Raw genomic sequence first — 22,930 nt, forward strand, 5'->3', positions numbered from 1 at the left:
TGAGTTTCTCTCTTAAAGAATGGCACTGCACTATCCCAAACAGGAACCCATACCTTGACTCTGAGGTCCACGTCCGTGAGCACCATAAAGAAATCATTGTAGGTCATTCCATACTCCTTCCTCAGCTCGCTGATGAGATGCTGGTCTACCAAGTCCTCATCATCCACGACTCGCATAGGTTTCTCATTGTCTTAAGGCAAATGAAATGTGAATAAATATGGATGTGACCAGAAATCAGTGGGAACCAAAGGGTGGAGGATCTGAGCCTCCATCCCGAGTTAATCAGAACTGCTTTCATTAGTTGCACACATTCAAATAGTACTTTGTTTGAACCAATGTTTCCAAAGTGAACAAATATAGAAACAAATAAATAAATAAGCTCATTTTGAAAGTCACTCTTCCAAAGATGATCAAACCCCATCTCTGCCCACCCTGGTTATAGTGAATCAGAAGGAGCAATGTTCGAATGAAGCTACTGAGTCATTCCTGGAAGAAGACTGCCAACTCAATCTGGGGATGAGTCATTACTGTGACTTACCAGGGGAACAGACCCAGATTCTTTGCTTAAGCTTTATTTCACTTAAAATTTTATTTTAGTTTTAGTTATTTATTTAACTCTAAAATTGGTGTGTTCCTTCCTTTTATTAGAGCATTTTTTAGGGACACAGTGAACTGCGTCATTGCTATGTGTGTGTGTGTTAGTCACTCGGTCGTGTCCGACTCTATGCAACCCCATGGACTGTGGCCAGCCAGGTTCCTCTGACCATGGAATTCTCCAGTCATTGCCATAGAGAAAAATAAAAAGCCTATGTTCAAATCTGGTCATTTGACTCCAAAAAATCAATCTATTCATAAGATAAATTTTGTAAGTGAATACAAGGTTAAGTAAAATGTTACCCAATTTATAGAAGTTCTTAATATTATATATATATATATATATATATTTCAAACATCAAGCCTGAGAACTACTATAATTCAGAGTGGGTCCTGCAGGTGCCACTGGGTTAATGGGAAGTATGAACATGACAAACTATTAATACCATGCCTGGAAAACACTTGGAAGTAATAGAAGGGCTTATTTACTTCTTTCCTCCCATACAGGTCACAGTGCTTCCCTCAACCTTATTAAATTTTTTATTGGTAGAATAATCCCCTGTATTTAAAAAAAATTTACAAATGTTAAAGTTAGCAAATATGTAATAATAAATCTATTACAGAAGGAAATTTATTGGTTATTATCAACACTGTTACCCAATGAATAGTACTACAGTAGAAAAAAACACAATTTTGTAGCTACAAAGCTTATGTAGCTAAGTATCACAGACTATTCTGCTTTTACTGATATAAAGGGGGCAATTATAATTTAGGTATTACTTTGGTTTACTTGATTAAGATTGTTCAAAGTATATAAGTAAGAAGCTTGATTCTCCCAAGTAGATCATAATGAGAGGGGAAAGAATACTATCATTAATAAAATATGTTAATTTAAAAGAATTGTTAGGTTCTTCATGCTGTTGATTTTTGTTTAGTTTATCTATTGTGTAAAAATAGCAACTTGAAGAATAAAATATGAAGTATGATGTTGTTGTTGCTGCTGCTAGGTCGCTTCAGTTGTGTCCAACTCTGTGCGACCCCATAGACGGCAGCCCACCAGGCTCCCCCGTCCCTGGGATTCTCCAGGCAAGGACACTGGAGTGGATTGCCATTTCCTTCTCCAATGCATGAAAGTGAAAGTGAAATCGCTCAGTCGTGCCCGACTTAGTGACCCCGTGGGCTGCAGCCTATCAGGCTCCTCCATCCATGGGATTTTCCAGGCAAGAGTACTGGAGTGGGGTGCCATTACCTTCTCCGAAGTATGATGGTATTCTTGGTTAAAAGGAAATAAAGCAAAAGAAAATACATCCATATGGGAATATACATAGGAAAAAGTCGAGAAGTACATAGAGCTAATAATAATAGTTGTCTCTGGGGAGTGAGAAGAGGTGAGGTAGAAAATTTGTTTACTTTATGTGAGCCTATATTATTTAAATTTTAACAAGGAGCATATTTTATTTTGTGATTAATAATATTAATATCGGAGAAGGCAATGGCACCCCACTCCAGTACTCTTGCCTGGAAAATCCCATGGATGGAGGAGCCTGGTGGGCTGCAGTCCATGGGGTCGATAAGAGTCAGACATGACTTAGCGACTTCACTTTCACTTTTCACTTTCATGCATTGGAGAAGGAAATGGCAACCCACTCCAGTGTTCTTGCCTGGGGAATCCCAGGGACGGGGGAGTCTGGTGGGCTGCTGTCTATGGGGTCGCACAGAGTCGGACGCGACTGAAGCGACTTAGCAGTAGCAGCAGCATGATGATGAAGGAAATCATTAAAAAATTGATTTGTAAGCATCTTTAACAACTAATGTTCTGATTTTAACACTGTACAAATCAGATTTTATCTTGAACCTAGGAACTGCTATTTTTAATCCTCAACATACATTCATTTTTGCTTTTATTCATTTGAAACTTCTTATTAAATTTATCCAGATTCTGCCAAAGCTCTCTAGTCTTCGTCAAGGGTGACAGGGTTTAAAAGCAAACATTCCTTAGAATGCTAAGTCACTTCAGTCGTGTCCGACTCTGTGCGACCCCATAGACGGCAGCCCACCAGGCTCCCCTGTCCCTGGGATTCTCCAGGCAAGTACACTGGAGTGGGTTGCCATTTCCTTAGAATACATCCTATAAATTGTCCACATGGTCCCAATCCAGCTAAAATGATTCATAGATCCAAGCCCATTTTGTGGGATTTGGTCATTTCACAGAATCTGCCCCTGGACCTAAGATTTTTGAGGAGGGACAGCAGGGAGGGTGAGCTCTGCTGTGTGCTGATGAGGACTGGCCCTATAAATGAAGCACTTGCCTAGTTTCTCACCCTTTAAGAACTCCAACTCCAAAAAGTCAGTGGTTAAATTCAGGTAGTAGTAAGTTTCTTCATGTATTTGTTTTTCCATGTCTGACTATAGACAGCAATGACACTGCAGAAAAATTCAGCTTCAAAGGCAACTTATTAAATACGAACTGTATGCCAGGCATTGTATCTAAAGCCTCCAGCTGTGACTGCTGCCTCTCTGTGATACCCATGGTTTCTCCTCCTCCTCCTTCTCATCCCTAAATTCAGGCCATTCCTCCAGTGTCCTGGGACAACTTCAGCTCTCTGTTTGCTTCAGGAGCTCCAAATCTGCTCTGGCAGTTTTTCAAAGTAGGATTCACTGTATACCTTCATCATGAGCACCTGGAGTGCATGTAAAATTACAATCCTTGGACCCAGATCTATCTGGCTCATGGCCCGAGGAGCACCAATCAGTTGTCTCAGGGCCAGGAACTGGACAATTAGGTAATACCCTACAGCCCCAAGCCTAACCAGCTGGGTGAACACCTTGTGTTTCCCATGGAAACCCCAATAATAACCATGGTCTAGGCTCTCTCTTCACTCTGGCTTCTGCTTCCTGACCAAAACTTGGTGTTCCTCCCATGACCTTGTGAGGTGTGGTGCAGTTTCCTCTTTGGGTAATGAATGAGTAATATATTCCATTTTCCTTTGACATTCTGACTTTGCTGCACCACCAGACCTTAATAAACCCTGTCCTGAAGTAATGCACAATGTAAATAAAACATACTTATAAGGCACTTAAAATATAATTATCCTATTCAAGAAGTCAATATAGACCAAAAATCTCTTGGTTGCATTTTGGATAAATCTGGAAGTAAAGACTCCAGCAGAGGCTGAATTGTTTTTAGTTGATAATGGATAAATTTAACTAACTTTGTTGTCAATCTGCTTGTTCCCTTCTGTTTTACTCTATGAGTGAGTTGTTTCCCTGCCTAGCACCCAGTTGTGGGATGAGTGAGTGACTGAATTGAATGAGTATGTGGCACTAGCCTGGCCATTTCTCATCTCAAAGCTGAAGCTTGCATTTGGTCCCTAGAACGAACAATTTGTCTTATCCATGAAGAATGTGTCCTGTCAGGGGCTTTTCTGTCCTACAGACTGACTACTAAACCTAAGAAGTTATTTGAAATTTATTTGAAAAATATGTGTAGAAATCTTTAGTGACTTCACTTAATTTACCAAATTAAGTTTGAATTCTCTCTCCTGGTATTTGAAATTATCTAAAATTGGGTGCCAATCTACATTTCTAGACCTCTCTTCCCTTCTCTCTGCCACTCAACTTTCTGCTCTAGACCAAATTTAACTGCAAATCAGAATCACTTGAGAAACACTTTTAAAACAAACTCCTGAACTCCACCCCCAAACTGGGTCAGTATCTTATAAGGAATACCTATAAATTGAGATTAAAAAGACCAACAACCCAATGGAGAAATAAGCAAAGGACACTAAAAACAAAATATAAAGTTGCCTGAAACATATGAAAAAAATCTTCGATCACATTTATAAAAAGAGAAATGCAACCCAATTCTATACCACACTAAGATACCATTTTTCACATACAGCATTGGCTAAAAACATTCACAAGTCTAATCATACATTCTGTTGAAGATGTTTGGAGATATGGACATTCTTACACATTTCTGGTGGTTTTGCAATATCATACAACTTACATGGAGAGAAATTTGGTGATATCTACCAAAGCTAGATACACTTTCCATTTGACCCAACAATCTTACTTCTCAGAATCTATTGTAAAGAAATACCCACATACATAGAGTGATATGTGTACAAGGTTAAGTCTGAAATTGTTTATAATAACAATATACTGAGAGCAATCAGAATGTTACTCAACAAGGGGAGTGGTTAAATAAACTATGGTAGAATCTCAGTATGACTTAATAAAGAATGAGAAAGATCTCTGTGTACTCATAAGAAAAGATCTCCGGGAAATACACTTAGGTGAAAAAAAAAATACAAAACAGATATATAATATTTGTACCAGAGATCAAATTACCAATATCAGCTGGATCATAGAAAAACCAAGAGAATTCCAGGAAAACATCTACTCTGCTTCACTGACTATGCTAAAGTCTTTGATTGTGTGGATCATAACAAATTGTGGAAAATTCTTCAAGAGATGGGAATCCCAGACCACCTTACCTGTCTCCTGAGAAATCTGTATGCAGGTCAAGAATCAACAGTTAGAACCGGACATGGAACAACAGATTGGTTCCAAATTGGGAGAGGAGTATGTTAAGGCTGTATATTGTCACCTGTTTATTTAACTTATATGCAAAGTACATCATGCAAAATGCCAGGCTGGATGAATCACAAGCTGGAATCAAGATTGCCCAGAGAAATATCAATAACCTCAGATATGTAGATGACACTACCCTTATGGCAGAAAGCAAAGAGGAACTAAAGAGCCCCTTGATGAAAGTGAAAGAGGAGAGTAAAAAAGTTGGCTTAAAACTCAACATTCAAAAAAATTAAGATCATGGCATCTGGTCCCATCACTTCATGGCAAATAGATGGGGAAATAATGGAAACAGTGACAGACCTTATTTTCTTGGGCTCCAAAATCACTGCAGATGGTGAATGCAGCCATGAAATTAAAAGCGCTTGCTCCTTGGAAGAAAAGCTATGACAAACCTAGACAGCATATTAAAAAGCAGAGACATTACTTTTCCAACAAAGGTCCGTCTAGTCAAAGCTATGGTTTTTCCAGTAGTCATGTATGGATGGACCATAAAGAAAGCTGAGTGCCGAGGAATTGATGCTTTTGAACTGTGATGTTAGAGAAGATTCTTGAGAGTCCCTTGGACTCCAAGGAGATCAAACTAGTCAATCCTAAAGGAAATCAGTACTGAATATTCATTGAAAGAATTGATGCTAAAGTTGAAGCTCTAATACTTTGGTCACCTGATGTGAAGAATTGACTCATAAGAAAAGACCCCGATTCTGGGCAAGATTGAAGGCAGGAGGAGAAGGAAACGACAGAGGATGACATGGTTGGATGCCCTCACCAACTCTATGGACATGAGTCTGAGCAAGTTCTGGGAACTGGTAATGGACAGGGAAGCCTGGCATGCTACAGACCCTTTGAGGCAAAGGGTCAATTTTTCAGATGCTTCTGTGGGGTCACAAAGAGTTGGACACGACTGAGCAACTGAACTGAACTGATTGGGTTCAGGATGGGGAACACATGTATGCCTGTGGCGGATTCATTTTGATATTTGGCAAAACTAATACAATTATGTAAAGTTTAAAAATAAAATTAAATTAAAAAAAAAAAAACAACACAAGGAAAAAAAAAAGAAGGGAAAAAGAATAAGGAACTACTGGGTAGCACAGGGAACTGAATTCAATGTTCTGTAATAATTTGTAACAGAAAAGAATCTGAAAAAGAGTTTATAATTATATATACATGAATCACTTCGCTATACACCTGGAACTAATACAACATTGTAAATCAGCTATATTTCAACAACAAAAAAAATTTTTTTTTCCTACTCAAGGTAATAAAACACTTTTCTGTTTAAAAAAGAGAAGGGGAATTATAGGTATCTATATTTATTTGTGTTTGCATAAAGAGGCCATTAAACAGATTAACAAGGAATCATAAATATTACTGTGCGAGCAGAGAATAATAAGGGTCAAGAATGGGTGTAAGACTTGTCTGTTAATGCCTTTTTATATAGTGTTTGACTTTGGAATCCAAAAAATGTATCATTTGTTTAAAAAACTGAATAAAAACAAAAAGTACTTTTGATAGAGTCATCATCTATCAAAAAAAATCTACTCAGTTTCAAGGCTCTTCCTTTAAATCCGCTCCCTTTTCAAAACTCTGTGATACATACAATACTGTGATAACTGCAACTGGATAAGCTTGTCCCTTCACCACATTCTTCAAGCGCTTGTTTTATACACTTGACTTATCAGGCACTTTTAACCCCTTGCTTGTCAGGGGTTGATCTTGACAGCGATAAGCTTGATGTTAGAGGCAGTGCAATGGGTGATGACACAAGTTAGGGGACAGAGTGATAATCAAAACCTGAACAAACAGAGAGGACACCAAAGGCATTGTTTGGAAGTCTGATCACTCACCCAGCCTTGTCTCCTAGCACAGAATGGCAGGGTCTAGAGAAGGCAGCTGCTAGGCATTGTCACCACTGAAGAAGGGAGGAATTGGGACAAAGGGTCAATTTTTCAGATGCTTCTGTGGGGAAGCAGTATTTCTGCCTTGTTATGGATCCAGATGGTTGTGAGGTTGTCCATAAAGGACAACTCTCAACAGGATCAAAGACAGAGTATTATAGGCTGAAATGGATTCTATCAGACTCAGGTATAAAAGTTACTCCAGAGACTCACCTAGAAATTCCCTACTCATATGAATAAGGAATCAGTACTGCCTCTCCTTGTTGCCACATTCCACTTCCACCAACTCTTCCTCCTTCCTTTTTTCCTTCCTTTAGAAGAAGCTATCAAAAAATTGCCTTTCCCCCCGCAAAAATGTCCTATGTTTTAGCTCTTAAAGTTTAGTGATCAATACCAGCGTCAAAAATATTTTTCACCTATATATTTTGCTAAGCATATAAATATACATATATGAAAGAAAGTGAAAGTGAAGTCGCTCAGTCCTCTCCGACTCTTTGCGACCCCATGGACTGTAGCCTATCAGGCTCCTCCGTCCATGGGACTTCCCAGGCAAGAGCGCTGGAGTGGATTGCCATTTCCTTCTCCGGGGATCTTCCGACCCAGGAATCAAACCCGGGTCTCCCACATTGCAGGCAGACGCTTTACCGTCTGAGCCACCAGGGAAGCATCTATACATATATACATGCCCGCTATGTTTTCCTCCCTCTTCTCTTTTCATTCTGTAATAAAATGCCTTTAGCCAGCAACTCCTTCCCACCTGACAAACTTCCTCTATAATCCATCCTCTTAGCATAGACACCAATATTCCTATTTCAAATTGATATTTTAAATATGTCTGACAATTAAGAATGCCTTTATGTGTTAGGTCACTCTATATTTTATCTTAAAAAATTTTTTTTCTTTATTTTTAATTTGTGTGTGTGTGTGTGTGTGTGTGTATGTTAGGTCATTCTAAACCCTCACATTTAATATACTCTGGACTGCCAAAACTGGATAGGCTTCTTCTGCATTGGAATTTGCTTAAGAATGAATAACTTTCATTAGGCTAATGACTGAAATCTTAACTCTTCCTGGTGTTTGTAGGTCCATCACGTATAATTCAAATACATTTAGCAAGATGGACCAGCTGGTGAGTACAGCCTACACTGTAGCTGGATGTGGGCCTTTGTTTTTAAGGCCCCGTAAAAGTCTGGAAGAGTAGAGAGTGCTTGATTTATTTTTAAGGAAAGTAAGGCCATCTGATAGATTTCCAACTGAAAATCGGTCAAGGCTGGAGATTGGTTTACTGAGACCACGGCGCATGCCAACTTCTATTTTCTCATGGCTGACTCCCAGTCTTGGCTGAATGCATTACAGCCTTTCCCATAAGGGTAACCTGGGACATGACACAAGGAGAGACAGGCCTTCCAGGAATTAGATGAGGAACAAAATCAAAGGCCCCCCAAATCATGTCCAAGCTGCCATTCAATGAGTGGCAAACACCCAAATCACAATACCTGACTTCCAATAAGGCAGAAAAGAAAATCTTCATCCTCTACAGTTCATACTCAATCCAGATGTCTAAAAGACAGCAGGATTCATGCTAACATGTTGCCAAGGCAGCACCAGATGTTTGTAGCAGTTAGGACCATGCACAGGTCGAGGTGGAAGACATAATGATTTTTCCAAACTTCTCTGAAATAAGGATCGAGAATTCTTTGTGTGAGTTGATGGGTGACACATTTGCCACCAGGAACACCTGGTGGAGGAAGCCTTTCATCACCAGCCAGCAAGTCTCTGTAATGGATTGTATGCCTACTTCCTCTCAAGACATCTGGATTATAATCAAGCTCACTGGCTCCTGCTACCATTTGACAATACTGGAAGCCAAAGGTTGACTCCCAGTTAAGCACCAAATATGTGGCTTTGCAGTATTAGTCTCTAGGCCTTCAGTTTTGTCACCGACAGGATTAATGCAGCCTGACCCTGAGGAGCAGCTGTGAGGATTCCTTGTTAATGAGCAGAAAGCAATTACAAGTATTTTTCAATTATAGTGCTCTAGGCCCTCTGACAGCTCATTGACCACAGTAACAGCATTAAATCCTCATCATCACCTATGAAATGCATATAACCATGTTCTAAGCTGAGACTTAGGAAGTAACTTGCTCAAGATGATGATAAAGATGATAAAGCTCAGTCGTGTCTGAATCTTTGCGACCCCATGGACTGCAGCCTGCCAGGCTCCTCTGTCCAAGGGATTTTCGAGGCAAGAATATTGGAGTGGGTTACCATTAACTAGCTCAAGGTTACATGCAAATACATTGTGACTGTGGATTTGAACCTCTTTGACTCTAGAACCTCTTTTGTGTCTTTTGCCTGTATGGTTATTGGTTGTTGTTGGTAAGAACACTCTCTCTTTTTGTTCTCCTTGAAAAACATATGCATTGTAAGGGGAATCTTCCTGACCCAGGGGTAGAACCCAGGTCTCCTGCATTGCAGGCAGACTCTTTACCATCTGAGCCACCAGGGGCTCCTAAGACATTGGAAAGGATGCTATTTATTTTCCTTTTGAACTATCTCAGGGAAAAATGAGCTAATAAAAATAGAGAATGCACAGCTGAAACTTCATACCCAAATAAATTAGGGAGACCTGCTGGCCAACACTGTATCTATAGTAAATAATACTGTATTGCATACTTAAAAATTAGTTGAGGATAGATCTCACACTAAGTGTCTTTACAAAAGTAAAAAAATATATATGATTTAGAAAGCTAGACTATGTTAAAAATCAACTGACATTATCATGACTTAATTACAACGATACATGTTCATAGCACTAAGAGTATGTGACAGAAAAATCCATGAAGTAACATGTTATATTTAATGAAGTTAAATGTTAATTAATGGAGGGACTTCCCTGGTGATATAATGGTTAAGATCCTGTACTTCCACAGGAGAGGGCAAGGGTTTGATCCCTGGTAGGTGAAGTAAGATTCCCACATGCCATGGTAAGGCCCCCCACTCCCTCACAAATTGCTAACTAATGGGAAAAAGTATGTTTTATGTGCTTTCAGACAAAATATATTTTATGAAAAATATGCAGGATATGCAAATGACACAAAAAGGATTTTCATTATAGTTGAAACAACAGTAAACAAAAGTAGAGAAATTATGTAAGAAAGAAAGATTTTTGTTTTAAAATAAAGCTCTAGAGATGTAATAGTTATAAAAGAAACTGGGTGGATCAGATCTGGGGCTTCTGACCATGAGGCATAACTACTCACAGTAAATTTGCCATGTTCCCACAAGAACCGCGGCGAGTTAGACCTTAGCTGCCCAACACTGAGTTGTATGCCTCACATCATCATTAATATGAAAAACTGTGAAACCTCTACATTCAGCCAAATTCTTATGCTTTCCAAAAGGATGTGGGCGCCGTTCAGTCCGTATTTCCAGTGACTTTCCATTTAGTTTCACAGCTTCTCTCAGCCCCCGCTCACTCTCCCCAAGCCTGGCCAGAGTCAAGGACTCCGAAGGGTGTGTGGGACCCTATTTATGAGGGAGTTACCTACAGCATAGAGGCTAAAGGAGGATCAGATGGTGCTGCTCATAGGCAAGAAGACTCAGGATACAGAAGAAAGTGTCAGAATACCTCTCTGGCTATTCTATATCAGAATACCTCCCCCACCCTGCCCCACTGAATTACTTCTCTCCTTGTCCTCCATCTTACTGACTTTCAAACTGTAGACAGTTTGCATATTTTTCATTTTAGTGTCCAAAACTTAAGCCAGAACCATCCAGGACAGTTATATAAGTAGTTAGGCAGACTGAACTTTGTTACCACAAGAAAATAGCCCTCTGGAAACCCAAATTTTCCTTTTGATTCCCCACCGACCTCTCCCGTAAAGCATGCCCCACCTTAGCTAAGAGAAAATCAGTAATATAATCATTAAGTTGTTTCAGAGAACCTAGCTGGAAGTGGTCGATTTTCATGGTGCTGTTGCTGACAGGGCCAAAGATGGTGATCACGGAGACTTTCCTGGTGGCCATCTTGCAGAAACTTTCCAGATACTCATCTCGCTGCTGCACATACATGCTGTTTTCAGCCTTGGGAGCAGTGATCAGCTGGAGGAGGGCAAAAGCAAGCAAAACAATTAACTCACAGTGATAGTTTCACACTGAGGGAAAAATCAAAGGGATGATCTAGACTACAGGGCTGGTGGTGACTGACAGGATGTGTGTGTTAGTCGCTCAGTCATGTACAACTCTTTGTGACCCTACAGACTGTAGCCCACCAAGCTCCCGTGTCCAGGGAATTCTCCAGGCGAGAATACTGGAGTAGGTTGCCATTCCTAAACTAGACTGACACCTAAACTGGATCATTTTGTTGGATAGTTAGCATAATTAAAGCCAAAAGAGACCATTTGGAAAGGCCTTTTTAAAAAAATGATTCCAGACAGTTTAGAGTTTCTACTCACTTCCACTATCATTTGCCTTCATTATCAGTCTCCATGTATCTTGGTTTTCTCATTTATGAACTCTGCACAGGAATACTTCTTTCACAAGGCTGTTTGTTGTAGGCATTATATGACACTTGGCATGCAATAATTGTCCAATAAATGCTATCTCTCTCCCTTTATTTTGATCTTCATTGCCTTAATTGGCTGCTCAGACACTCGTGAATTCGGTGGCTACCACTATTATTTCACATCTTACAGGGCTGAGTTTCATAGCCAGGTCTTGGGCACTATGAAACACTCCACGGCTTAGAATTTTCATTAGGTAAAATTCAGAGAATTTTTAGAATGGCCCTTTGGCCCAGTTCTGTCTCAGAACATAATCACTGTCACTGGGCCTGCAGCTCGTGGTGGATGTCTGTGATGCTAAAACCCTCCAAGAGGATGAATTTTTCTCTTTCTGTTCAGTCTTCTTTCCAATTCAAACCTGGCATTTTTCACCTAGCCCCTGTGTCTCTCTCTCACTCAATTTGACCCCTTCACTTCCCCTGAGGAAAAAGAAGACAGAGCAATAAAAAGAGATGCTTTAGTCACCAGCTATCTGGGAAAACACAGACTTCACTATTTTGGATAAAATGAGGATACTCTTATTTTTCAAGGTTCCTCTTGAACTCTCTCCTTAAGAATGCCTCATCGCTGTAATCTAGCCAGATATAGAAGCCTTTCTACTATGGTGATTATTTTTGTTGCCTTTTCCTGAGTCTTCTCCAATTTTACTAGCTTCTTCCTGAGCAGAAACCAGGATTGTGTAGCACGTCTGACGAATGTGTGGGCATGTGCTGTTTGCCCTGAGGTGGAAGGACATGAAATTTTATTCTGATGATGACTAGATTTTTTTTTTTTTATCTCTTTAACCCTAAACAGCTTAATCGGCTGATGTCTGCAAAAAACACGGTTTAGTCACCCTATGCAGGCTTCTCATTAGCTCAGAGGCCAACCTCTAGACCAGGGATTGAATTGGACCACCAGAGAGTTCCCCCATCTATACACTTCCTTTCATTTGATCAATTTATCAAACACTGTTCTACTTTGAAAAAAAGTGCTTAAAAAAAGTTAGTTCCGTCTAACCTTACAAAATATTCCTGAAGTTTGTGGCTATTAGCTTGGCATTTTGCAGAAGGGAAGTCTCACCATGTTAAACTCTTTATCAAATACTTTATCAAGATAGTAATAAATCTGGTCCCAGCTCATTTTGCTGTTTATTTTGCTCTGTCCAAAATGTATTTATTGTGGCCTGCAGGCGTTCCCTTCGAAGAATTCTCTGTACTTGTCAAAAATACTATCCCTCATGGAAATCAAAATGAGTTCAATAGCTTTTGAGTAGAACATCAACAAAGATTTTTCCACGATGAAGCATTTGTTTATGTTTTCTCAGATTGTTATTTATTTTAAGAAGACATGATTTCATCTATTTTTGATTTTGTGTTTATGTACTTTTTCATATGGACAGGGTGGGTAGGAAATGCTTGGTTTAGAAATATAATTCCCCAAGAGGAAAAATAATAAAATTTTCCCTTAATTTATTCATTGATTCACACTTAGCCTTAAAAAAGATTTAAGGAGGCTATAGAAAGATACAGTGATGGTATTTTTGCTTTGTTAGTTTTTTAATTAGCTACATGGCATTTGAAAATATTTCTTTAGTTTTGATGGTAGTCCACATCCAGGTGTTTTGTTTTCAGTTGGTGTATTTTAGTCTTTTATTTTTGGCTTTTCTTTGCTCATAGATACACTATTTTGAAATACATAAAATGACTATTTAAGTGAGAACACAAAATAGTAAAAAAAAAAAAAAAAATGAAAGTAACATGTCCTGATAATGATTTTGGACTCCCTGACCTAAAGGAAGGATGAAAGAAAGTAAAAATGTTAGTTGCTCAGTTCTGCCAGACTCTTTGAGACCCCATGGCTGTAGTCCACCAGGCTCCTCTTTTCATGGAATTCTCCAGACAAGAATACTGGAGTGGGCGGCCATGCCCTTCTCCAGGGGATCTTACCAACCCAGGGGTTGAACCCAGTCTCCTGCACTGCAGGCAGATTCTTCACTGTCTGAGCCACCAGGGAAGCCCCCAAGGAAGGATAGGCTCATATTTAGAATATATGCTAGATGATTGATAACTACCTGGCTCTGAAACTTCAGATCCATGCATAGACTCCATTCCGTTCATGGACCCTTACAGTCCACAGACAGATCATGTTATAACAGGATTTTAAGAGTTCTCAAAGCCCCTTCTGGTCTCTTTCTTCCCCTTGTGCATAACAGAATTTCAGAGAATATACAATCATACCGAACCTTATCCTGCCAGGCAGCTTCTCCCATGTATCTCTGAACATAGTAGCCTTAGGCTGGGGATACCCAGTGGGAACTGCACTTAAATAAGTAGAGGGCTCTGAAGTTTACTTTCACCTCAAGCCCTTTGCCCAGGGAAGCCTTAACCCACCTGGGAGGTGACATTCATTTAGCATGACTCACTTCCTAGATTCTAGCCCTCCACAACCTGGCCTCAGGCTCTCTCTTGCTAAACTTTCCTCCTATTCCTCCCTTATGTGACCTCTTCACCCTGTAGCTGGACTGGGCTAAATTATGAAATGAGAGGAACCTGAAGGGCACAGAGAAAGGGTGACTGTAGTCAAAATCCGAAGACCTGCATTTTTGTCCTAGTTCAACCCCTGGCTACTCTGTAGCCTCAACAAAGCCTTTTAACCTTCTAAACCTTGGTTTTCTAACCTTTGGAACAACTTCCCTATGAACTCATAAAATAGTGAGAATCAAGCGTACATATTAGTATATATATTATATAAATATATACAGGCAGTGTACACCAAAGCATCATGGATGTGTGCTGCCTCTGAATAATTCACTCACATTCCTTCCTTTACCTTCATCCATGCCACCCTTCTCACCCAGAATCGCCTCCCCTCCCTTCCACCTTATCAGAATCGGAGTCATTCTTCAAATGCAGCATCCTCCTTAAAGTCTCATCTATTCCACAATGATCACTTTCTCCTTTTAATTACTGTTCTTATTATCTGCATGGCTTACCTGGAATTTATGTATTTCCTTGATTTACCATTTTGTTTTACGCTTATGTCACATCTCCATAACTACAGTACCAATTCATCAAGGCACTGAAGCCCCAGCCCCACTACTGCCCAGTAGGTAGTAGAAGCATAGTGCTCCTCAGGTTACATCCATCACTCCTGCTAGAGGTGTGATTCCCTGCTCGATGCAGCCCACACACCATTGGTAAAGACACTCTCCTCTACATTCAATCTGCTCCTTGAGTTTGCAGCACACAAAGTGCTGCAAAGTGAAGGAGGCTGATCATCCGAACATATTTCAGTGACTCTTTCCCTGTGTATTGACATCTATGTCCCATTCATTTTCTAGCGTGGCAGTACTTCAAACAGTGTTTAAAATGGTAACCATTTCCAGTCTCCTCTTTTTAAAAAGAGCATTTTAGAAGACTGAAGAGACTGAGCACAGAACTTCCCAGTAAACATTATTGTCTGGCACTTGGCCTCTTTCTAGTCTGGTGGTGATAAATCAGGGCATGTATCATGAAGCTAGAATTGTGTTGTTCTTTTTTATGTTTCTGTTCCAACTTTCCAACTGGCATGTCGGCACAAGGAGCCTCAGACTATAAGGAAGCTAGTTTGCATAAGTAAAGGGTGCAAATGGGAGTGGGAAGATGCTGGAGGGAGGATATTTTAAGTCAGCTTACTCCAAGTATTGTGTTAAGCTCAAAACATTAGACTTTTACAGGATTCTGAGAAAAGGCATTCCAGCTGGTAGTCTGCCTCAGTAAATAGGAGGTTTATATTCTTTTCTAAAATTAAACCAAGTAAGTAGATTATTGTCCCAATATCCAAATTTCTGTAGTAAGGTTAAAAGTACTAACATACTTGAATTACGGGAGATCCAATCTCCAAAGAATACTTGAACTTGGATCTGTGTATTTCAGCGTGATGAGGCGTCTTGTTCATTGACAAACAGGTCAATGGGCGCAGAGCACAGCATGATGACTTTTCAGCTATACTCCACGTATTCCAATGTTTCCATGATAAAAGACTCATCCATATTCTCAATTTTGTCATCCCCAGACCAGCATCAATCAGTCTGAGGGATTAGATTAACTGGGATTCAATCTATTGTTCTCCACTTGACTAGGTGGAAAGCCAGTGAGTTGAGGTACAAAGAACTAGCTGGGTATTAAAGGCAGAAACTCTACATTGTTGCCCAGCACAAAATGTTGACAATTGGTATATCTTACTGTTTTTCTGAGTAATTCAAGATTGAAAAGGAATTTTAAAACATTTGTATTACTAACAGGTTCATTTCTCAGTTTCTGGTTCCCTTTATGGCACAAGCCCACAGTAAGCTCACATCCCTGGGAAGGCAGAACGGGGAAGTGATTGACCTTGAGTTTAAAATCAAACATATCTCAGTTTTAATTCTGGCTTTGTCATGTATTGGCTATACACCTTGGGAAATTTCTCAATCTGTCTAAGCTTCTGTAAATGGAGTTAATTAGTCCTTCCTCATGGGATTGTTGTGAAAATTAACCCACAGTCTCCGCAAAGCACCTTGCAGGATGTGCCCCTGTTGGTTGACAGGCTGAGAGACAGAAGGTTTGGAGGTGTGACCTCTGACCTAGCTCTACCTGTAACTCCTCTGAAGACCACTAGGATGCTATTCATCCAACTATAACCTGTACCATCACTGCCAGTGTTTCTCTAAGTAGTTAAGTATTAAAGAAGGATATAAATAAATGCAAAGGACTAGGTTATTGTCACTGAGCACCAGGTTACTGAAAATCTGGAAAGATAAGCTAAAAGGCCTGCACAATTTCTTGGAATGCAAATCTCACTTCAGTTTGAGCAAACTGGGTTAGGTTGAGGCCAGTTGTGGGGGGGGGGCTATGTTGTCATCTGTACTTTAATAGCTTGGAGGCTGCTATGCTTTAATGAATATTAATTAAATCACTGAAACTTCCTGAATAACATCAGCCATGTTTGACAGGAAAAATGAATGGAAAAGAGATAAGCGGCACCAACAAAATCTTTCTCCCAGAGACACTGGTCTCCTCTCTGTCTGGTTAAAGATTCCTCTCCATCTTTTGACTTTCCGTTGCATTTATTTTATAATGTCTTTTCTAATCCATTTTTATTTTCGACATTATTAGCTCTTCAGAGAACACAGTTCTGATACGATCGTCAGCCAGGCACACATGTGACTGAAACGCAAAGCTAAAATGCCTCCTGTTGGTATGTTCTTTCTAATAACAATCCTGGATCTTGCTCCAACCCCAAAGAGCAACACTGCCATGAGCAAGCCCAGCTGGTTTCTGTTTTGCCTCACATGACATCAGCAAAAGCTGTTGTCTGAGTTTTCATTCGCTAGAAATTTATGATCAGGGATACTGTTAAAAGCAGAAAAGACCCAGCCGGGCTTTCAAATCCCTGACTAAGGGAGTGGAAAGAAATGAAAGGCATGACTAATATCAGGGATATAGTATGAAAACCCCTTTCTTCTGACTCATGAGCTAGAGGCAGTGGAAGTATTTGCCAGATGGGTGCACAATTACAATCCGGACATTTTACCCATGATTATTTCCCCCCTGGTTAAAACCTGACCATGCCGGACAAAGTTCCAGGTACTCAGAAAGAGACCAACAGAAAATGCTACTGATGATTTCTCATACCCCAAAGAGAGCAGTCTGCCTCCAACAGTTCTGTACCAGGTAGAATTCTACTCTAAAATCAGTGATTCTTCTGCTTTTGGCTGGAACATTCCCATTCAAACCTGTGTACTCTGGCAATAACCAAATAGTTGTTAAACTACTCTAATAGTCAGCCTATCCTCTGCTAACCTAAGTTTATATAGTTACTTTAAGGTTCTGGTTAGAAACGAGTACCAACATACAAAATATATATAACAAGACATACATACACACATGAATCTGTAGAATCAATCAAAATTTAGGTTTTGTTCTATTACAAAGATATACTAGATGGAACAGCTAAGAGAATTTGGGGACAAGCCCCATCCATGATAACTATCACAAGGGATTCTGCTCTGAATAACATTTCAAAGTGAGCACATTGAACTTTTTGAAACCCCTAAAAGATAAATGGGCACCAGAGTCACTTTGCTCAGATCATTAATCCAAATTTAGTTAGAAAAATGAAAAGACTCTCTAAGAGATGCCTTGAGAGATGAGCATCTATCTCTTTTGGCTGTGGGAATGCAGGGCATGGAGTCACCTTGTGTCTGCAGCAGGATAGATGCTGTCCTCACTGGCATGAGGCAGTTCCCTCCCAGCCAGCTAGCTGAGAGAACTATTCCTGACTCAGGTTACCCAGCATTAACTTACAGATCTATTTCTCTGAATTAACTACATCATGCCCTTTTCCTCCTAGTCAGCCTAGATTAAAATGCAGCATTAAGAAGCTAGGGGCAAAATCTTAGAAGGGCACTAAAATAAGGGCAAGGAGACACTGAGAAAAGATGAATCATTCCCATCGATGGTAAAAATTTCCCATACATTTAAGATGATGCTTATTCTTGCCCAAAGCCCTCTGGTGTCTGACTAGATTCTGGTGTCATTCTTTGGATGGTGGCAAGGAACGGCCAAAAGAGTTACTGAGATGGACCTGGGACTTGCTCAGTACCCAGGGCACTCAGAATCACAGGCAAAGTATAAATAGGACCTCACGTGTCTTTTTTCACACACACACACACACACACACGCACACATTCTAGAGGCCCAGGAGAAACTGACATGACATCTTGACTCCAAATTCAGATATGCCTCTAAGGGATCAGAAAATGGAGCAATTAACCCAGCTTCCACACTTCGTTCGTTTTGCTTCTTACTGGTAGTCGGGCAGTTGTGGGGGAGGCAGGCTTTAGGAGAAAAATTTTAGCTAGCTGGTTTTAAAAATATATTTGTGGGGCCAGACAAACAAGGACCCTTCCCCACTACCAGTCATACCCACTCCCCAACCAGGCTGCCACACTTTCCCCTTTGAGTCTCCCAATTGTTGATATAGATCTAACTGTTGATATAGACCTGCTATTTTCCCATACACATGCTTCTAGTTTTTAAGCTCATGCAGAAAGAAATCCTTTTCCTAAATTGTGACTGCCATCAATGCATTCCATTTTATTAATTATTTTATTCTTCTTTGAACTTGGCAGAAGGGAGGTATATCTAGAACTGTCCTGTGGAAGAGAGTCGTAAGAGGGGGATGGGTCTGGTGGGTTTGGAAGAAGTTGAGCACAGAAGAAGCTGAGTGCTTCCCTGGGCTGATGACTGGGGCTAAGATCCCCCAGTCACCGACTGCTTAGGGCCATGGGTCTGTGTGGATAGAGAATAGAATATCTAAGTCATAGAATATCTAAGTCAAAAGGAGCTACTGGCCTGGCTGTCCTTCTTTGACAAACCTCCTGATCTTCCTGACAGATTACCTGTTTAGCCATAGCCTGCTATCCAATAATGTGATTTTAGAAAAATAACACTCCAAGTCCTAACACTGCCACAGCCTACAGAACAATACCAAGGAGATTACTTACAAGCAGCCTTCGTTTGCCTTCAAAGGGCCCCAGTAGGTCGGTCACCAGCTTCCTGGGATTCTGAGTGAAGGGTTTTGCGGGTTTCAGGTGGCCATCCTGCTCTGTCCTCCCCACTTTTTTCTTCTTGTTCTTCTCTTTCTCCTGCCTACTCTTTTTCTCAGCCTTGTCCTTCTTCACTTGCTTTTCACTCTTGAGTAACTTGTCTGCTTTCTCACTCTTCACCTTTTTTTTCTTCTCCTTCTCGGGTTTCTCAAGTTTTTCGTGCTTTTTAGACTCCTTCGCTTTTTTGGGGGGCATATTTCCCCGCTGCAACTCTTCCTCCAGCTGAGAGGTGGTCGGCCGGCTGAGGTCATACTTATCCTCATACTCATTGCTAAGAATTTTGTCCTGGGCTTTCTTTTTGGGAGGTTTCCCCTTTGCTGGCTTGTGAGAACTTGGCACCACGTTGGGGTCCCGGGGGCCATGCTCCCGCCTGTCTGTGCGGTTGTCCCGGAAACGGCCCGCGCCGGCCCTGGTGCTGGGCTCAGAGATGGCGATGGAAGGGGCAGCTGTGAAGACCTCGAAGCTGGTGGCCTTGCTGGGCCTCCTAGTGGTCAGCGGCCTCTCCCTGGGCTGCTCCTTCCTGGGCGGAGGGTAGAGATTCTCGGAGGCCACCGGCCCCTTGGCAGTGGTCACCTCGGCTGTTGCGGGGGGCCTGTGGGGGGCTGAAGAAAGGTGCACTCGGGGGGTCCAAGGCCTCTGGGTGGTCGGAAAGGCCGTGGTGGTTGTGGGTCTTGCAGCTGCCGTCACCACCCGAGACGTGGCCCGCGTCACTGTTGTGACCGGAGCTGGAGGCAGCGTGGTGGCCCGTGGGGTTGGAGGAGGTGGGGGAGGGGCCCCCACAGTGGTGGCCGGTTTTCTCATCACCTTCACCCGACTCTCTCTGGTGGGTGGCACTTGGGCTCTCCTCTGCTCCTCTTTCCTCTTCTCACTGCCCAGGCCTGGCCTTCCTGCCTCTCCACCATTGTTCCCCTCCTCTACCACCTGGCCCTCGACTCCAGAGGCCTTACATTTTTGCACAAAACCCTTCTGCCTGATCTTCTCTATCCTGCGGATGGGGCCCTGGTCGATGATCTCATACATGGCCTCCAACCTGACCGGGTAAGGGTAGCGTTCCTCCACCTGCAGGGTCTTCTTCAACAGCACCATGCCGAACTTGCCCTTCTCCAGCTTCAAGAAGCTCATCAGCTTTGGGATGAGGCTGGGGTCCAAGGGCTGCTCCAGGACACGGCCCTCACTGGTGATCCTTCGCACCTTGCCTCCTTCCTCGCCTGCCTGGTGGAACAGCACGATCTGCTGGATGTGCCTCTCAGCCAGCTCACAATACACGTCGTCCTTCAGCAGGCTCATCATGAGCCGGTAGTAGCCTTCCGAGGCGTGTGGGGCCGAGATGACCCATACCCTGTTTTTCCCTGCAAAGCTGGCAAGGATGTTGGGAGAGCTGGACCCAGACGGGAAGCGCAACATTTTTGACCGAGCTGAGGACCCCTCATCTCGGACCATCTCACGGGGAGAGCTCCGAGCTCCTGGGCTCTGCTGAGTTCTTACTGGGGCCCCATGGATGCCCAGCGAGGCTGGCGGTGCGGTGGCATGAGCTACTCTCAATACCGGTATGCTCCTCCTTCTTTGGAGAGGCTGAAGGTTTGGTTTTTCCAGAGTGGTTCTCTCAATTCCCTGAGACCTCCCCGTGTGCCTCAGTAACCGAGCTGGCCTTCTGTTGACGGCGGAAACCAGAGGCACTTTCTGCCCTCCGCGGCTCCCTCTATTCATGGTCTGCCCATGGGGTTCTGATCCACACACCAGCCACAATGCCAGCAGCATAGTAAAACTGGGTCCCATTCTCCATGTCATTGTGCAGTCCTCTTTGGGGAGACAGCAGGGTCAAAACACAGAAAGGGGAGGGCAGAGAGAGAAAAAAAAAAGAATCATTTAATTGCAAACAGAGCTGGGCATTATCTCTTTATCTATCTTTGCCAAGGAGAGGGGGAAGGGGTAGTTGGAGAAGAAGAAGGAGGGAGGTCAGAGAATGGAAAATCGGATGAGATCCTGTTGCTTTTAAGTCCCTGTAATTTGTCAGTGCTTAGCAGAGACAGTTTACATTAAGCAGGAAACTCAAATCAGTTCCCCATTCAGCATGCTTGCACTGTTTCAACTGTCTGATGCTCCAGAGAAAATGCACACTGAGCATATTAATTATGACAACATTCCTATTTCATTTCTTCAAATAAATGACAAAGAAACAAACACAGTAAAGACAGGCAGGATCACACACTTACATAGTGGCTCATGGAGATGGAATGCAGAGGTTTTAAACAGCAATCTGAAGTGTGCTCCCAGGACAGTTCCTAGATGAAATACTTTTCCTCCCAATTCTCTTTCTCCTTTGCAAGGCTGGCCGATACAAAGGGGTGTGCTGCAGCCCCAGCTCCTAGAGCCGCACACAGACCACCGCCTGTCCGGTCCTGAGGGCTGAACTTTCTTCTTTTCTTTCTGGCTGTGCTTTTTTACCTTCTTGACAAGTAGAATGAGGTGAAAGGAGCTGTCCTTTTAAGTCTTTGCATCTCCATTTGTCTGCAGCTTCTGCTCGGGCTGTGTGTCTGCGAATGCCAATCCCTCCCGGCCGGCCGACAGCGCTGGACGCCCCTTAAAGTGGAGTCCCAGCTATTTCTAAATCTCGCTCTTTCTCCTTTTCGAGTTCCAGGATCCTTCTTATCACCCTTTCCCCCACAGTCTGGCTTAGTCTCTTTGTTTCCGAGCGTAGAAGCACTGGGATTAATATGTTTTCCAGGCCGAGGGAAAACACAGGAATGTGATGTTGAAAAGGACTTTTTTCTTTTCCTTACGCTTCTCTCCTCCCTTTATTTCTTCCCACCTTTTCTCTCCTCTCTTCCTTCTCCTTTTTCTTCTTCCTCTTGCCTGGATTCAGTCCCAGAAATGCCAGGACAACCTCAGTTTTGATCCAAACCAAACTCAAACAACAGCAGCCACTGGAAATCAAGGAAACTTCACTAAGAATTTAACAGATCAGCAAAACACCGCCTCCTTCCCATTTCAGCATGGTGAGCGGTGAGCCTGGACTGGGAGGGAGAGAAGGGGCTGTTCTTTGGGTGGGGGTGTTGAAACACTGAACATCATCATAAATCACTTTGGAACAGGATGGCTGAGAACTTAACCCCTTCCCTACTGAGTCATCAGGACACTGTCCCTTCCTGTCTGTACACACATTGTGCTTGGGAAAGGGAAAATTCTCAGATTTCTACATCTGACTGCTTGGTTTTCCAGAGACAGATAGTCATTGGGGTCAGAGTGCTCGGCTGTACATATACAGACAGTAGATATATATTTATAGGTTTATGAATATATTTTTATCTCTTTCTCCCTGCTTCATGTGTTTCATTTGAGGTTGGAAATGCCGATGGAAAACATGGCTGGGTTGTTTTTATTTTATGCTAATTGGGGATCATATTACTGTATTCTTATTCCTAGTTTCTCCTTGGCATGAAAGGAAGCTGGTAAAAGGTTAGAAATGCAAGCAATGGCTGCTGTTCCCCTGAGATTGTGGTCAGCCATTACACAGGGAAAGGCCACTACGACCTCCAATTCTGAGCTCTGGCTGTGGTAGGCTAAGAGCTTCCTCAGAGGGCACGAGTGTATGTACGTGTGTGTGTGTGTGTGTGTGTGTGTGTTGCAATATCTTGCACTCCAGAGGCTTCCAGTATCCAGAG

The 22,930-nt window shown here is 42.1% G+C and overlaps 1 protein-coding gene across 1 annotated transcript in view; it reads right to left on the reverse strand.

Annotated features, from left to right (window-relative positions):
- The window catches only part of CCDC80 (coiled-coil domain containing 80), a 35,594-nt gene extending 13,400 nt beyond the window's left edge, over positions 1-22,194 (reverse strand). The window contains exons 1-4 of the mRNA NM_001098982.2: positions 21,482-22,194; positions 19,167-21,067; positions 11,039-11,195; positions 54-190 (exon numbers count right to left, since the gene is read on the reverse strand). Coding sequence (NP_001092452.1) covers positions 54-190; positions 11,039-11,195; positions 19,167-21,056 — 2,184 coding nt within the window. The 5' untranslated portion in view covers positions 21,057-21,067; positions 21,482-22,194. The remainder of the gene's footprint in view (positions 1-53; positions 191-11,038; positions 11,196-19,166; positions 21,068-21,481) is intronic.
- Between the last annotated feature and the right edge of the window lie 736 nt (positions 22,195-22,930).

The sequence above is a fragment of the Bos taurus genome, chromosome 1, assembly GCF_002263795.3.
Source record: "Bos taurus isolate L1 Dominette 01449 registration number 42190680 breed Hereford chromosome 1, ARS-UCD2.0, whole genome shotgun sequence".
Classification (NCBI taxonomy): Eukaryota; Metazoa; Chordata; class Mammalia; order Artiodactyla; family Bovidae; genus Bos; species Bos taurus.